Source organism: Carcharodon carcharias, chromosome 3, assembly GCF_017639515.1.
Source record: "Carcharodon carcharias isolate sCarCar2 chromosome 3, sCarCar2.pri, whole genome shotgun sequence".
Lineage (NCBI taxonomy): Eukaryota > Metazoa > Chordata > Chondrichthyes > Lamniformes > Lamnidae > Carcharodon > Carcharodon carcharias.
The window spans coordinates 159,678,762-159,696,868 of NC_054469.1; the positions used below are offsets into that span (position 1 = coordinate 159,678,762).

The window sequence follows — 18,107 nt, forward strand, 5'->3', positions numbered from 1 at the left end:
TAGATTTTTGTTAGATAAGGGTACAAGAGGTTTGTAGAACAGATGGATAAATGAAATTGAAGTGCAGATTAGCTATGATTTCATAGAATGGTGGAACAGGCTCAAAGGACTGAATAGCCCCTCCTCCAGCCAGCTGCTGAAAACTAAATGGAGGAAAAATTTACCCAATTACATTTTATTTGTTTTAGCAAGGAACCTAAAACAGAAATCACTTTCAACAGCCGTAAACATAAGCATGCTATGCTTGGGAAAAGAGCGGGGAGTGAAACTAACTGGATTGCGCTTCAAAAGAACCAGCACAAGTTCGAAGGGCCAAATAGCCTTCTTTGGTGTCATATGATTTCTATGACTTCTGAATATACTTTTATGATTTGTTTAAATTCCTATTTTTCCACACTTCATTATTCAGATCACATTTTCAACTGTTACTTTGTGCTGAAAAAGTAGCCATGCTTAATTTGCCTTCCCCAATTAACTCATCTGTGATAAGTCTGAGTTTTCTTGTTGGTGAACCTTCTATGTTTTGTTACAAACATAGGGCTAACAAGGGTTAGTGAATCACATAAAAGAACAGCAGCTTGAATTCTGTCGTTGCATAGTGTTCATTATGTGTAGGCAAAAAAGCCCCTTCGAATTTAGTGATTAGGAAAATGCATTTCCAAATTATGGCTAATCTTCATTTGTGCCAAAACTGGAATAAAGGTTTGGATATTTATACCTTTCTGTATCTTTTGTTGGGAGATAACTAATGATCTAGACTGAATTTGATTCTTAATTTGGTTTAAAAATTACACTTTTCTGAACTTTGGGCGGTATGTCATGACTCCTGGGAGCGGGCTGGCACACTGGGGCGTTTAGTCGGGCAGATGGAGAGCCCGATAATAAATGCCCAGGCTCTATGCAGGTTCTGGTAACAGACCTAACAATAACACAGTACAGTACTGTACCTGTTTTCACCCTGAGCCCAGCTAACCAACTCAGCAGATATGGAATAGGAATCCTGGATGACATCAGCTGCCTCTTGTAACGTAGCCTGCGGGCTAGCGTCGAGCAATTATGACGTCACGGAAGGCCTAAGCGAGCCTCTGATGGCATTGAGGCAGCGAAGGAACAGCAGTTCATCGGGATAGAAAGAGCAAAAAGGGTTAGAGTTCGTGCTGACAATGTCACCATGGCCATGATCAAGGCTGTCTCAGAAAGTAGCTCAAGCTGAGAAGGAGCCGGAACTCGCTGCGGTCGGGTACCTGTAGCTTAGCAACCAGTGGACGTCAGAAGTCCCGGGCCGCCGAGCTGGCACCTGCCTTGCCTGTGTAAAGAGGGAAATAAATCCAAGGGACATGGCGGAAATAACCAAACGCTTAAATAAGAACACGCCGCTCTCTGCCTTATCTGGCTTCAGTTTCATTCCAGAGAGAAGAGACCCCAACGAGCTAACTTACTTCGGTAACCAGAAGAAGGTGAGTGCTCGTTCCAAACAGAAACTTTTCCATAAATTCTACCTGTCACCGTGCCTAACATGCCCCCTGCAGACATGCCAACTCCACCGTCTCATAAATCAAGGACCCCTAAAAGGGGATTTGGTATAAAAATGATGAGCTGTTTTTCAAACATTAGCCTATATGGTCCGAGATTTATAAACTTCCTTAGTGGTTTAATCCTTGACATGCCAGAACTCTACAACATCGAGATGAGTGTACCTGAAAATGCTTTCAAAAAAAACCCTATTTATTATATGGGTATGATCACGAGTATCCCAATTTGTTTCCCTATGCTGCATGTCCACCATATCCCTGCAATTTTCTCTTTTCCCGCCCAGTCAGTCAATATAAAGGTGAGTGAGTAAAGCACTCACTCGGTTTGAAGAAGGATTAATGCACACTGCAAACCAGAACTGGGTGGGACAGAGTAGAAGCCCAGATGGAGTACATGAAGATGTTGAAATTGGCTGTTGGTGAGTTTGGATATTTAAAGCCTGTAGTGTCAGGGAAAGGGCAGAATGGGGGAGGAGGGAGGCGCCCCCAGACTGCTGGTCAAAGAATGTTATTGTTCTGTGTCGCTTTTGTGGTAAATACTGAAGTCAAAACTACCCCCAACAGTCTGAGAGTTGAAGTTGAGGATCCAATTTTCAGAGTGAGAGTCAGCGCTTTTGTACAGTCACACCTCTGAGTGAACATTGGAAACCTAATCGTGTAAAAGGCACAATGAGTTACGGGACAAGATCGATATTCCTTTGAAAGGCAGCTTCACTCGGACTCCAGGTTCGACAAACCAATAGGCTTCAGCAGAGGTGCGCCTCCGATTTCTCCTATATTCGGCTCTCCGGAGTTTAGACGCATGCTCGGCTGTGACCAAATGGGTGTGCATGCTGCAGCGCTCTGCATATGCAGAAGGAGTTAAAATCTTGAGTTTTCAGAACCCCCTTGCGAAATTTTGAGTAAGGCTAAATTTGACTGAGAAACCATGTCTCAGGATTAATTCATGAAAGTTGCCATGTGTGCCCTTGATTGACTGTTAATAATAGGATCGTAGAATGGCGCAGCACAGAAGGAAGCCACACATTCCTGTGCCAGCTCTATGATAGAGCTATCTAATTAGTCTGATTTCCCTTCAAATATTTCTCCAATTCCCTTTGCAAGTTATTAAATCTGCTTCCATTACCCTTTCAGACATTGCATTCCAGATCATCATAACTGGCTGCATAATTTATTTGCACCTCACACCACCAATAGTTCTCTTGCCAATTAACTTTAATCTCTGTCATCTAGTTGCTGACCTTTTGCCACTGGAAACAGTTTATCCTCATTTACATTATCAGAACCAGGGGTCAAAATAACTTTTTCATGAGGACAGTTCTTGAAATTTTCTCAAGGTCTACCTTTTGAGTTTTGGGAGCTCCTTTTTCATTTTCACATGAGAAGTTCAGGATTCCATTCTTCCTTAGCTTCTTGGCATTTTCTCCCATTTGTATTCTAAATACGATTCCCAATTTACAATAATAAACTAAGATCAGATTCATCTCAAATTCCAGCACACAAGGGTCACAATGACGAGACAGTACCCCCCTCTTCCCTAACCACCATTGAGATCCTGGAACTGGCCGTCAACACGGCCTAGGACAAGAAGACCCGCATCATTCTCTGCCATCTCCAGCTCACCAGCCACAATGACGAGGAGCCCAACAAGCTGCTGGAAGGATTCACCATAGTCTCAGGCGGGGTCCTGCCCAACACCCAGCCTGTGCTGCTACCCAAGAAAATGGACAGTTGAAGGCAAAAGAGACAAGATTGGTGGTGGGGGGGGTGGTAAGGCAGAAGAAGGAGATTTGTGAACTGGAGCAACAACATGGGAGAGACAGAACTATGACTGGAGGCGCAGCTCCTCCGAGATTCTGTCTCCTGCGCTCATTGCTCCTCCAACCAAAATGCATGGGGACAACCTTTCATGATTTTTTTGCTCCCATCATTGAGTTTACAGGGCTTTTTATGAAGTTTCCAGGGTGAATTTGCCTGCCTCTGTCATGTAATTTGAACCCTGATCACAACACTTCATGATTTTGTACACCGCTAACAAATCTCCCCTTAAGCTTCCACATAAGAAATAAGAGTTGGAGTAGGCTAGTTTGCCCCTTGAGCCTGTTCTGCCATTCAATAAGCTAATGGCTGATCTGAGTGTGGTTTTAGCTCCACTTTTCTGCCTGCCCCCCTTAACCTTTATCTCCCTTGTAGGTCAAAAATCTGACTAACTCAGCCTTAAATATATTCAATGACCAACCTCCACTGCTCTTTGGGGTAGAGAATTCCAAAGATTAATGGCCCGCTGAGAAAAGAGCTTCCTTCTCATCTCTGTCCTAAATGGGAGACCCCTTATTTTGAAACTGTGCTCCCTAGTTCCAGAGTCCCCAATGAGTGGAAACATCCTCTCAGCTTCTACCCTGTCAAGCACCTTTAGAATCTTATATGAGTTATATGATCACCTCTCATTCTTCTAAACTCCAATGAGTATAGGCCCAGGAATCAACCTGGTGAAACTTCTCTGAACTGCCTCGAGTGCAAGTATATCCTTAAATAAAGAAATAAAAACTGTACAACGTACTCTAGGTGGGTCTCATTACTGCCCTGTACAGTGATAATGAGATAACCCTACTTGTATACTCCATCCCCCTTTCAATAAAAGTCAACATTCCATTTGCCTTCCTAATTACTTACCTCATCCTCAAGCTAACTTTTTGTGATTCATGTACAAGGATACCCAGACTCTCCAATCAGGTCAGGAGGCAGTATGTGGAGCTCTGATTTTGAGCAGAGTCCTCATTTCCATTTCTGCTTTCACGGCCACCCTGCACTTCTATGCTAGCCATTTGTGGCACACCACTCACCTTTCGTGCCTAGCTGAGACCATTGAACCTTTTCCAACATTATACAGGAGCAAGGGACCATACACCTACTTGTTTGAGAGGCAGGATAAACAAGATAAATAAAGCAGGTTGAGTATTGCTGAAAAAAGACAAGTCTAAGCTTTTTGTCTCACACTCATCAGGACGAAAAGCTGTGACGTGTCTCTCTTTTCTCAGCAATACTCATATTCTGCACTACTAAACGACTACCTCTATTACCATTATAATCTTTTTATAATATGGAAACCAGAACTGTTCACTGTATGCCAAGTGGCCTAACCAAGGTTCTTTGCAAGTTTAACATAAGTTCTTTTTTTTCAATCCTGTTCCTCTAGAAATGAATCCTTTGTTTGCATCTTTATAGCTCTGTTAACCTTCGGTGCTACTTTTAGTGATTTGTGTTTCTGTACTGCCAGATCCTTGTCGCTCTACCCAACTTAATTGCCTATTTTCCGTGGAGTACGTGGCCTCCTTATTCCTTGTTCTTCCAACCACACTTATCTATATTGAATTTCCTTGTCAATTGCAGGCCCATTCTGAAAGTTTATTACTCTGTCTTTTATTGTGACATATTCCTCCTCTGTATCACCTGCACCTCCCCAATTTAGTGTTATTCACAAATTTTGAAATTGTACTTGCATTTCGCAAGTTTACATCATTTATGTAAATGGTGAATAGCCATATTCCAATACCAGTCCTTATAGAACACTACTTCCCACTTTTGACAGCCTGAGTAACTATATTTAACTTTAAAATCTTAACCTGCGTTGAATGTTACCTCATTTTTAAACACGTGGATATGGAATTTTGGCCTGTATTGCTAGGAGTTTGGAGTTTAAAAATAGGGAAGTTTTGTTACAACTGTACAGGGTGTTGGTGAGGCCACACCTGGACTACTGCGTACAGTTTTAGTCCCTGTATTTAAGAAAGGATATACTGGCATTGGAGGCAGTTCAAAAGAGATTCACTAGGCTGATTCCTGGGATGAAGGGGTTGACTTATCAAGAACTGCTAAGCAGGTTAGGCCTTTATTTATTAGAGTTTAGAAGAATGGGGGTCACGGGGAGGTGATGGCATAGTGGTATTATTGGACTAGTAATCCAGGGACCCAGGGTAATACTCTGGGGACCCGAGTTCAAATCCCATCATAGCAGATGGCAGAATTTAAATTCAATAAAAATCTGGAATTAAAAAAAATAAATTAAGATGTCTAATGATGACCATGAAACTATTGCCAATTGTTGTAAAAACCCATCTAGTTCACTAATGTCCTTTAGGGAAGGAGATCTGCTGCCCTTAACTGGTCCGGCCTACATGTGACTCCAGACCCACAGCAATGTGGTTGACTCTTAAATGCCAATTGAACAAGGATAATTAGGGATGGGCAATAAATGCTGCCAGTGATGCCCACATCCCATGAAGGAATTAAAAAAAAATCTTATTGAAATGTACAAGATTCTGAGGGAGCTTGACAGGGTAGATGTTGAGAAGATGTTTCCACTAGTGGGGGAATCTCGAATTAAGGGACATAGTTACAGAATAAGGGACCACTCATTTTAAAACTGAGATGTGAAGGAATTTCTTCTCTGAGGGTAGTGAATGTCTGGAATTCTCTACCTCAGAGAGTTGTGGAGGCTAGATCACTGAAAGTATTTAAAGAGGAGGTAAATAGTTTTTTGAAATATCGGGGAGTTGAGGGTTATGAGAAGCTGGCATGAAAGAGGAGTTGAGACCTGGGGCAGATCAGCCATGATATCATTGAATGGTGGGGCAGGCTTGAAGGGCCAAATGGCCTACTCCTGCTCCTATTTCTTATGTTCTTAACTCATCCGGACCAGAGGGTTTTATTCTCACCAAGTTTGAAAAGTTCTTTTTCAGTTACTTCCCTTTTTCTGTCAAAAAGTGTCTTTATCTGTTTTTGATCTCTTCTCTAATATCATGTCCATCATGTTAATTGCTCTGGTAATATTTCTGTCATTTTGCTATAATTATCTTTTACTTTATCATGTATATCTCTTAGCAGCCCTTTCTCCAACTTGACTTTTCTTTTGTTTTTTTTATGTATCTTTCAGGATACTATGGTATGGACATGTTGCCCCAACAGTCCAGGTGTTTAACTTGTTATGATACGTCAGGTAGTATTTGCCAGGCTGACCAAGTCCACAAGGGAAACTTGGCCACGCTATCATAACAGTTTTGCAAGTTGTACTTATTACGAGAAGATTTGTGCACTGAATTCAGAAATAAGGAGTCCACTAACATCTTTAGAGATTTTAAACATTAAATTAAACAGTTATTAACAGAAGAAAAGAATAAAATACATAAACAAGATTACAGTTACATAATTACTTAATATTATAACAATTACCAAAATTCCTAGTTAACCAGACTACCAACTACACACCCCCTTTAAGGCAACAGTACAAAATAGATTTTAAATGTATAGCAACTATCCAGCAAGGTTACCACAAGCACCCATTCGACAGTGAAATTTCAAAGGCTTTCAACACAACTTTGGTTACTGGAACAGTAGACTCCTGCAGTGGCTAGAGGCTTTTCCCCAAGTCTTTTTCACAAGGTGCACCTTTCAGATATTACACGGCCACACACCCATAGCCTTCCAATCATTCTTTAAATATATTCCTTCCACTTTAATCTGTAAATCTCATTGTTCCCCAATGTCTTTGGAATTTACTTTTTCCATCATATAAAAATCTTTCATGTTGTCATTATGGCCAGCAACATAATAACCTGCCTTATTTATCTTGTTAGTTGTAAACATCCTAATATGTCTCTTTTAAAACCAAATATCTCTCTACTTATCTTAAAAGGCAAATTCCATTTGCACCCTATCTGCTGAGACTTTACCCTAGTTCAGTCATTAGCACCTTTTACACCTAACTCTTTTGATAATTTCAATCTTGCAGTCTGTCCATCTCTAATTTAATTAAATCAGCCTCAAAGACAGAATCATCCACATACACACAAACCTAAACCTACTTTACAATGCCCCACAATATTTTATGAAGAATATGATCATTTTGTGACAAACCTCACTATTTTGTGGGAAGACCATGCCTTTTAGTTTCTTTCAGTTGTAGCTTTCTAGTTTCGTTGTACCCAGTTGTCCCTATCTCCTTATTTGTTCCATTGTTTAGCAGTTGCTTCTTCAGAATTATTCATACAAACTACCACCTTTGAGCTTCCATAAACTTCAACTTATCCCAAACTCTACTGCTTGTATTCTTTCCTCCACCATGTCCCATTGCCCATCACCTCATCCTCACTGACTGTATTGGTTCCCAATGCCTTAGTGCTTCCCATTTAAAAGTCTCATGCTTTTGTGTAAAGCCCTTCAGGGCCACAACCATCCATACTTCTAGCCTTTTAGCCTTGCAACCTCTGCCCATCTTACTATATGGCCTCTTGTGCATCTTCAACCCCATCTGCCCCATCCCAGCACTCCACCAATGGTTGCCTTGACCCGCTATTTGGAATGTTGTCCCTAAACTCTTCTGCTTTTGCATCTTCCTTTCCTTTAAGACACTTCTTAAAATCTATCCGTTTGACTAAGCATTTTGTCACCAGTCATTATCTCTCCTTCAGCTCAGCATCCATTTCCTTCATGCTTTTTTAAAGTAACTTGGGATGATTTCCTATGTTAAAAGTGCTATACAAATGCAAGTTTTTATTGTGAAAAATTTTCTGAGCCAAATAGAGAAAGCAAGCATAGAGAAAGAAATAACAAACAGAAAATGGATGATAAACGAAAAGACATAAGCCTGGATTTTCCTTGGAGCTGCTTCTATCCTATCACCAAAGTTTCTCTAAACGTGCAACACAAACTCTACTCATCTCCATATTTAGGGGTTGAGCTGCATTCCTCATGAAGTTACAGTGACAGAGCAGGTGCAGCTCCAAGGAAGTTCAAGGTCATTGAGAGTCATAAAGATTATAGTGGAAAACTAAAAGAAAGGGGTTTTTTGAATGAAGGGATGCATTTAGTTTACATTTGCCCATGAGCAGTACTATGGGAAATCAATTGATGATTATATATTTCTAGTCAACCAAATAATTTGAAGTGGTATTATACTGCAATGCAAGTTGAACACGTTTTTATGTAGCTATTAATCATTTCTTTCAGGAAGTATCCATGCTGCTTTATGATCAAGTTTTTAAAGTACAACAAGGGTATGATAATAAGATTCATCGTGATGATAGAGAACACAGCTTTAGCCAAGGTCTTAATGTAAATGCTGAGGTATGTTACTAGCTTTTTCAGATAAAAATGACAGTGCCATTCTTCTATTCATTGAATTGTTATATTCCAGTGAATGGATATTATCCAGCTTGCAGGACAGTGGGAATAAAAGATGCATCGTCTCTTCAAAAGATGAGTGCCAGTAATGTTGTTCTGATTATAGCAACTCAGTTCTTTTTGTCCCATCATCAGGAGCAATTTATTCTTTTGTTAAAATATGAGGAAACGTTCATTATTTGTTAGAGTTCTTCCATTATTAACTGTATTGAATGGTTTATAATGACTTAGAAAATATTGTAAATCTTTATTTAGGCTCATTGAGAACACAATTATTTCCCTGCTAACCTAACCAAAATCAGGTGGGATAGTGGGACAGTGGGGCAAAGGCCTGCTGTTGCTTCCCCTCCCCTACTTACCAGATTCCCCTTCCTTGAATTTTGCTTCTTACTTACCTTGTTTTCAATGGACGTGGGCAAGCCCTGAATTGCAGACCTACAACCAAAAATGGGGGCAAATGAATTTCACACTCCAGTCCTATACAAGGATGCACACCAATGGTTCCTTTCAGCTTCTTTTCAGATTGAATACTCATTTTCACTCAAAGAATTAGTAACAGCAAAAGCAAATTCAACACTTGACTCTGCTTGCATTGATGATTTGAGAAAACATAATTTAAATATAATTATGTAAAAATTCCTGGGTGATCCTCTTATCGAAGCAACTGAAATGAAGAGAGTGTGGCTGTTAGAAATATACAATTTTTCCTTCAGCTTTCAGAATTGAGATTATAAAAGCTGAGAATTCTCATGAATGCACGGTTCTCTTGTAAGTTAAGCACACATTTAGAAGCAAATTTTTAAAAATGCAAGTTATACTGTAGATATTATGAGATACATTTTTACATCCAGTTAAATGCATTCTAACTTCTGTCAAAATGTCAAAAATATTGAAATATTTTTGAAAATGCCAAATAAATCTATTTGTGTGAATCTGTTAGCAGAACATACATTGGTTCCCTGATCCCCTAGAGAGTGAACACATTACCTGATGCAGTCATAAGTTTTACAGAATGCAAGGTCCTAGGTTTAATTTCTGGTCTCCAATGAATTAGCTGATCTTGCCTAGGAAAACTGTCAGGTTGTTACAATTGGCTTCAATACCTTTTGAACAGGGCAGGGAAAATTCAGCCTGAGTGCCCATTCCTTAGAGCTTTCCTGTAGTTTGGGTTCCGCCAGGGTCTCTCAGCTTCTGACCTCATTACAGCCTTGGTTCAAACATGGACAAAAGAACTGAACTCCAGAGGTGAGGTGAGAGTGACTGCCCTTGGCATCAAGAAGCCCTAGCATTGACTAGAGATTTTTTATATTCGTTCATGGGTTGTTGGCGTCGCTGGCTAGGTCAGCATTTATTACCTTTCCCTAATTGCCCTTGTTCAGAGGGCATTTTTTAAGAGTCATCCACATTGCTGTGGGTCTGGAGTCACATGTAGGCCAGACCAGGTAAGGACAGCAGGTTTCCTTCCCTAAAGGACATTAGAGAACCAATTGGTTTTTACGACAATCAACAATGGCTTCATGGTCATCATTAGGCTTTTAATTCCAGATACTTATTGAATTCAAATTCTACCATCTAACTGGGGCCCAGAGTATCACCCTGGGTCTCTGGATTACCAGTCCAATGACAGTACCACTATGCCACTGCCTCAATCGTCTCAGTCCCAGCTTATCACCACAGGAGTCCCACAGGGTAGTGTCCTAACTTCATCAGTGACCTTCCTTCCATCATAAGGTCACAAGTGGAGATGTTCACTGATGGTCGCACAATGTTCAGCACTATTTGCGACTCTTCATATACTGAAGCAGTCCATGTCCAAATGCAGCAAGACCTGGACAATATCCAGGCTTGGGGTAACAAGTGGCAAGTAACATTCACACCACATTGACCATCTTCAACAAGAGATAATCAAACCATCGCCCTTGACATCCTATGGCATTACCATCACTGAATCCCCCACTGTCAACATCCCAGGGGTTACCATTGACCAGAAACTGAACTGGACTAGCCAGCTACAAGATCAGGTCAGAGGCTAGGTATCCTGCAGTGAGTAACTCACCTCCTGACTCTCTGAAGCCTGTCCACAAGATAGTGTGATGGAATACTCTCCACTTGCCTGGATGAGTGCAGTTCCAACAACATTTAAGAAGCTTGATACCATCCAGGACAAAGCAGCCCACTTTGTTGGCACCCCTTCCACAAACATTCACTCCCTTCACCACCACCGATGAACAGTGGCAGCAGTATGTACCATCTCCAAGGCTCCTTAGGCAGCAACTTACAAACCCACAACCGCTACCATCTAGAAGGACAAGAAAACAGCGGATACATGGGAACATCACTGCCTGCAAGTTCCCCTCCAAGCCACTCACCATCCTGACTTGGAAATATATCACCGTTCCTTCACTGTCGCTGGGTCAAAATCCTAGGACTCCCTTCCTAACAGCACTGTGTGTGTACCTACATCACATGGACTGCAGCAGTTCAAGAAGGCAGCTCACCATCACCTTCTCGAGGGCAATTAGGGATGGGCAATAAATGCTGGCCTAGCCAGCGATGTCCACGTGCTGTAAATGAATTTTAAAAATGCTGCAAATTTGTGAATGTTAGATTGGACAGGATTGGGGATAGCTGCAATGTTCTCCACAGGTGAATGGTTTGATAGTCATCTTGGCTTATTGGATGTCTTGCCACCCAACACCCCATTGGTATCATTTGTCTACAAGAGACTCAAATTGGAACTGAAGAAGCAGGTCACTATTATATCAGAGACTTTGACCTCCTGTGCTACTCCCCTCATGCTAAACACGGCCATGCCACCTACGTCTGATCTGACATTACCGATCTAGCTGCCCTGTCATCAACCACATCCTATGACAATTCAGGTCACAATTTTGTGAACGTGTACAAGCCTCCAAATGCCATCTGGGAACAGCAAGTCCTGTCAATACTGCCCCATCCATGTACCCACCTGGGAGACTTCAACAGCCACTCCTGACTGTGGTTATTCAGCACCAGACAATGATAGTGAACAGCTCCTACAGTGAGTGTCCAGAAATGATGAACAACCCCAAGTAACGTGGAATGACCTATACAGCCAGATGGGGTCGGAATCACTCATCTGACCTGTGCTGAGTCATTTCCCTTGATGGTCACCCCCAACCAACACAGTACCTAGTCGTGGATGACTTCCCACATAGTCAATAAGACCATCGCTCATTCACATTGGCCTTTGCCTTCCAGTCATCAACAGTGTAAAAGAGGTGTGATGGAACTTCGTTAAAACAGGCTAAAGTACAGCGAGACCTTGGACCGCATTACTGTAACTATCCCTATTCATAATATACTTATGTAAGCATTCTTGAAGCACTTTTTGTAGTGCCATTCATAAAGCTGCTCGCACAACCATCCCTCGTGCCTATTGACCCATCCACGTCCCATGCCTTGATGCAGAGAGTGCAGCATTCGCCGTTCCTTCACTGTCGCTGGGTCAAAATCCTGGAATTCCCTATCAGCATTGTGGGTGTACCTACACCACATGGACTGCAGCAGCTCAAGAAGGCAGCTCACCACCACCTTCTCAAGGGCAACTAGGGATGGGCAATAACTGCTAAATGCTGGCCCAGTCAGCAATGCCCACATTCTGTAAATGAATTAAAAATATATATAAATCATCTGGTGAGCCTGATACTGCTCATCAAATCTCTCAATGCTGCACATCTTGCCAGATGGGAGGAAATAAGAGCAGGGCTCAGTTTCACTCATTTCAGTCGGAAGCTCGGAAGCCTGACTTGCTGCCTTGGAGCAGCCCAAAAATCACCTACGTTAAATCACCTGAACCAATTGCTATATTAGGGATGGGCAATAAATGCTGTCTTAGCCAGTGATGCTCAGATCCCATGAACGAATATAAAAAAATTAACAAGACACCATTAGAAAATAAATTAAAACGCATCACTTATAATAAACTAAAACAACAACACCAGCAACGTACAGAACACAGCAGTCCTGATCCCTTCAAGATCACAGAACTGGGGGAAGCATTAAGGGGCCTGAAATGTGGCAAAGCAGCAGGATTTGACAGCATCGCACCAGAATTTTTTAAACAACTTCCGTGAATGAATGAAAAACAACTCTGGACCAGAACTTTAATAAGGACCTTACAAAGTCGATGGACTACTGCAGCACATGGCACCTCATGTTGAATCCCTCTAAAATCATATCCAGTGTATTCCACCTCCACAATGCCAGTGCAAAAAAAATTGCATATCCACATGGATGTCCAGAGACTAAAACAAGATTAAAGCATGATTCCCAACTCAACATTCTTGTGAGTGACTCCAGATAGGATTCTATCCTTCTGGGCATATCTGAAGAAAACAGGAGCAAAGGTCAAAACCAGAAACAACCTACTAATCAAACTTGCTGGATCTACGTGGGGTGCTACAGCCACAGCATTCTGGACATAAGCACTTTCCCTATCCTACTCCGCAGCAGAGTATTGCACACCTATCTGGCAAAGGTGATCACACACACATCTCAATTGAATGCAATAATGCGCATCATAATTTGAACTCTCTGCTCAACATGCCTCCCCTGGCTTCCTGTCCTTACAAACATCACCCCCCCCATATATATACGACCACAGACTAAAACCCACAAGCTGATTGAAACCATCTGTGCTGCACCTCACCACTTCCTGGTGACCTGTTCAATCAACCCAGTGCCCAGCTTCCATCTCGACACCTCATATCCTGAGCAAGATCTACCAATAGACATCTTATGGATCAAGGAATGGAAAACACGGGAAGTCACTAACAAGTTCCTTGTGACAAAACCCTCTGTCAAATGGCAGGCTTTGAACTTTCAACAGTAAACCTTGCTAAATAGGTTCAGAACAGGCCAGAGCCCCTGTTCAGCCAATCTCCACCACTGGGGCCTCAGTACAAACCCCTTATATACTCTTGGAAAGACACAAAAAATGCTGCACATTACTGAGAAATGCCCCCTGTACAGATGAGTAGCAAACTAATCACCTTAAACTCAGCAAATGAGGAGGCTTGGCTTCAGGGATTTGCATTTGCTAAATAAATAAAAACCATCTGGGCTGATGCATGAAGAATGTTTATTTGGGTATAGTACTTTTGGAACCATACTCCAGCATGTTATTTGGGGTCATTTTTATCTTCAGTACATCAGAAGTGATCTGAGAGAATTGATTGAATGGGACAGCTTCTGCAAATAGGCAGGTGATCTGTTCTGCCAGATTACCATCCAGGAAAATTATTCTCAATGTGTTTAGTAAAGGCAAGGAAATAATTGACAAATAAAATTTGAATAATAATTTTACCAAGAATGATTGTGTAATAAATTGTGTTCTTGCATCTTCTCTCCTTGGGCCAAGCTAAATTGTTCCTTCCTATCAGAAAAAATGGCTTTCACTTATCAAGAGTTACAAACTATTTTGAACTGAAAGATAAATGTGTTTACTAAGTTAATGCAGGAAGTATGAAAGATTTCAGAATTAGTTTTGTTTTCTAACTTTAGAGATTTTAGGAGAAAAATCTGAAAAGTTATTACATGCAATGATAACCTGTTGAGAAACATATAACTTGTTTTAAATAATCATTAGTTCAGGATCTAGTTCAGGATCTATTAGCATTCTAATTTTATTTTTCAAAACTTTTGAGTAATAACTACTTATCTGTCTTTCAGGAAAATGCTCGAATAGTTCCAGTCTTGACATCATCATACTATGGTAAACGCCCACCGCTTGAACCACCAAATCGAACATTTGTCAGAATTGCCCGTGTCCAAAAAGAATTTTACAGAAGAAACGGCATTGCCAATTATTTGGAGGAGGATCAGCAATGAGAAACGAGAATAAAGTCAGACTGATATGGTCTCCATTCCTCTGCAATTTTAATATATCCCTTTTTAAATGTATGTTTCGTTTTTTTTATAAAAAGAATTGATTAAAAATTGAAACTCAGTTCAAGCTTGAAAATTTTTTTGAATTTTAGACTTTTTTTACACTGGGTAATTGCTTCACAGATGGCGAGGTCATCTATGTATGTTATCTGTAGCAAGCCATCATTCCAAATACTGTGGGCCAGATTTTGTGAATAACAGTGAAGGAATGTTGTCAGCCATTCATTCCCCTTACATTTTGCATATGGTTTTTATGGACTTTTGCCCTGTATGTTCCTGTCAGCCAACTATCGAAAAAGCAAAGTTCCCTCTGCAGGGTATCTGAACAGTGAGAGCAGGGCAAGGGTCTGTGTATCTCCTTAACCGATCAAATTGAAAGATCATTAATAAATTGGGATGGGCAAGTCCTAACATCTCCTGGTGAGTTTCTCACTTGCTACTGTCTTGAGTCTATGATTTGTGCCTTGGTGGTCAACTTTTGTGCTAAACATGACCTGGTGTGGCTCAGGAGCTGAACAGTGGCATGGTGGTCTCTGCCACACTTCTAGCGGATCAAGGCCGGGGCTGCAAAAGTGCAGGATTCATTGACCTCTGTTTTCTCTGTGCACCTCTTCTCAACTAGCTAAGTTATTTTGTTTCCCGTCACTTCTTCTAATGCCCTTCAAATAACTAGTCAACCTTGAGAGGGTCCAGCCATCAGTGACTGGGTCAATGTCTGCCTTCTTCATACCACGCTTGCAGTACCTTGTTGTGGAGGTATGAGTGTCCTGCAGGTCATTTATATATATCTGTTAAGTAGAGGAACCTCACGTTGTTCAATACATTTGAATGGTGAGTCTCTCAGTGAGGAGCAGGGCATTTCGGACAGCAACTTCTTGATTTCTGTGTTTAACTGTGGTAGCGGGAATTTGCCTGATTTCCACACAACCAATGGAGGGCCCTGTTACCCTCATCATTATTTCTACTGCAAAATACAGCCCTATACAAATGCAAGTTAAAGGTTTTTTTTTGGGGGGTCAGAGTGGTGGGTGGGGGGAAGAGAATAGACATGGTGTGGTGTTAATGTTACTCGACTAGTAATCCAGAAACCTCAACTAAGTTCAAATCTCACCACAGCCAACTGGTGGAATTTAATTTCAATTAGCTAATCTGGAATTTAGGGGAAAAATATAGCTAATCTCAGTAATGGTGACCATGAACCGACCAGATTGTCATTAAAAACCCATCAGATTCACTAATATCCTTTTGGGAAGGAAATCTGCTGTCCTTACCTGGTCTGGCCTGCATGTGACTCCAGACCCAGAATAATGTGGTTGACTCTTAACCCTGAAATGGCCTAGCTAGCTATTCAGTTGTACCAAACTGTTACAGAAAAATCAAAAAAGAACAAAATCAGTCAGGCCATGTGGCATCAACCTAGGTATCAGCAAAGTCAATGGCCTGTCGATCCTGCAAAGTCCTCCTTACTCAAAGCTGGGGACTTGTGCCAAAATTGGGAGAGCTGTCCCACAGATTAGTCAAGCAACATCCTAACATGGTCATATTCTCAAAATCATGCCTTACAGCCAGTGTCCAAGACACCTCCATCACCATAATAAAAACAAAATACTGGAGATCTGAAATAAAAACAGTAAGTGTTGAAAAAAAGTCAGCAGGTCTCGCAACATCTGTGGAGAGAGCAACAGAGTTAACATTTTGAGTCCGATATGACTAATCTTTGGATCTCCATCACCATCCCTGGGTATGTTATGTCCCACTCGCAGCAGAATTACACTAGAGGCTGCAGCACAGTGCTATAGAGTCAGGAAGGGGTTGCCCTGGGAGTCCTCAACACTGATTCAAGACCCCATGAAATCTCATGGCATCAGGTGAAATATGGGCAAGGAAACCTCATGCTGATTACCACCTTCTGCCCTCCCTCAGCTGATGAATTAGTACTCTTGCATGTTGAATACCACTTGGAAGATGCACTGAGGATAGCAAAGGTACAGAATGTACTTTGATGTCAATGCCCATCACCAAAAGTGGCTCGGTAGCACCACTATTGACCAAACTAACCAAGCCCTGAAAGACAAACCTGCCAGATTAGGCATGTGACAGGGGGTGAACAAAAGAGGGAAAAGACTGCTTGCTCTCATTCCCGTCAATCTACCTATTGAAGGTGCATCTGCTTATTACAGTATTGGTAGGAGTGACCATCCATTTTCTTGTATGGCACTACCACCGTGCTAAATGGGAGAGATTCTGAACAGATCTATCAGTTCAAAACTGGGCATCAATGTGACACTGGGCCATCAGCAGCAGTAAAATTGTATTCAACCACAATCTGTAACCTCTTAGCCTGGAAATCGGAATCAGGGAAAGCTCCCCATTGGTTGAAATCATACCTACCACAAAAGAAGATGTTTGTGATTGTTGGAAGCCAATCATTTCAGCCCCAGGACATTGCAGCAGGAGTTCTTCAGTGGAGTGTCCTCAGCCCAACCATCTTCAGCTGCTTCATCAATGACCTTCCCACCATCCAAAGGTCAGGCAAGGGATACAGCCGTTGATATGAAGAAGAACATGAGGCACAAATGGAATCACTCTCAACTCACACACTCACAAACCCATCACACAGTCACAGGGATCTCATACCTCAAGGGACAACACCACTAACTCTCACATACACCCTCACATCTCCATCAGGCTCATATCCTCTCAAGCTTGTGTCCTCATCCCATCTATTGCTCCGCTCACCACACAAACTTTCCACACAGCACCATGCACCCTGCTCACACTCTCTCCATCTGTTTTCATGCAGGAGAAGCTGGCTCACAACAGCAGGGAGAGGTCGCAGACCAGGGGTGGAGTGGCCTACATTAGGCCCCTCACTCACTTTGAGGAGGGTGCCATTGCGCTGACTGGTGAGGATATGGACCCTCCCTGTGGCGACGCTGAGGTCAGCGGTGAACACCCACGTGAGGACCCTGCACCCATCATCGCTCCTTCAACACAACTGTGAGTGCTCTCTCTCCTGCTTTTGTCTCTGCTGACATGAACTAATTATCTCTACTTTGGTTCACAGGGAGCTCTGCCAAGTGACCGACACCCTCAGCCAGACAGTCTCTCAGCTCCATCCATGTCCTCACCTTCAGCCAAGAGGACACATCCTCCATTGAAGAGCTGGAAATAAGTAGCCTGGAAGGCCTGTCACAGTGTTTACCCACACCCTCCACCAGCACAGAGACACACACCTCAGTGGGACCTAGATCTAGAGCAGGCTCAGGTTCACAATCTGGTGGCCACTACATGGACACGTGCCCACAGCAGGAGGAGGCAGGTTCAGCCGAGCTCCCTGACACTCAGAGGATTGCTGGGGAAGAGGCATCTGTGTGATCCGAGTCAGATGACAAGTCTCTGGATTCAGCTTTCCAACTCATCGTGAAGAGTCAGCAGGATGCGGGGGAACATTAGGCAGAGCTGTCA

The 18,107-nt window shown here is 42.1% G+C and overlaps 1 protein-coding gene across 1 annotated transcript; it reads left to right on the top strand.

The window, feature by feature from the left end:
* The first annotated feature begins 1,051 nt into the window (after positions 1 to 1,051).
* Positions 1,052 to 14,700, top strand: c3h5orf49 (chromosome 3 C5orf49 homolog). Its single transcript, XM_041184523.1, has 3 exons — positions 1,052 to 1,457; positions 8,538 to 8,654; positions 14,424 to 14,700. The coding sequence occupies exons 1-3, from the start codon at positions 1,338 to 1,340 to the stop codon at positions 14,580 to 14,582; spliced, it is 396 nt and encodes a 131-aa protein (XP_041040457.1). The 5' UTR covers positions 1,052 to 1,337; the 3' UTR covers positions 14,583 to 14,700.
* The last annotated feature ends 3,407 nt before the right edge of the window (positions 14,701 to 18,107 follow it).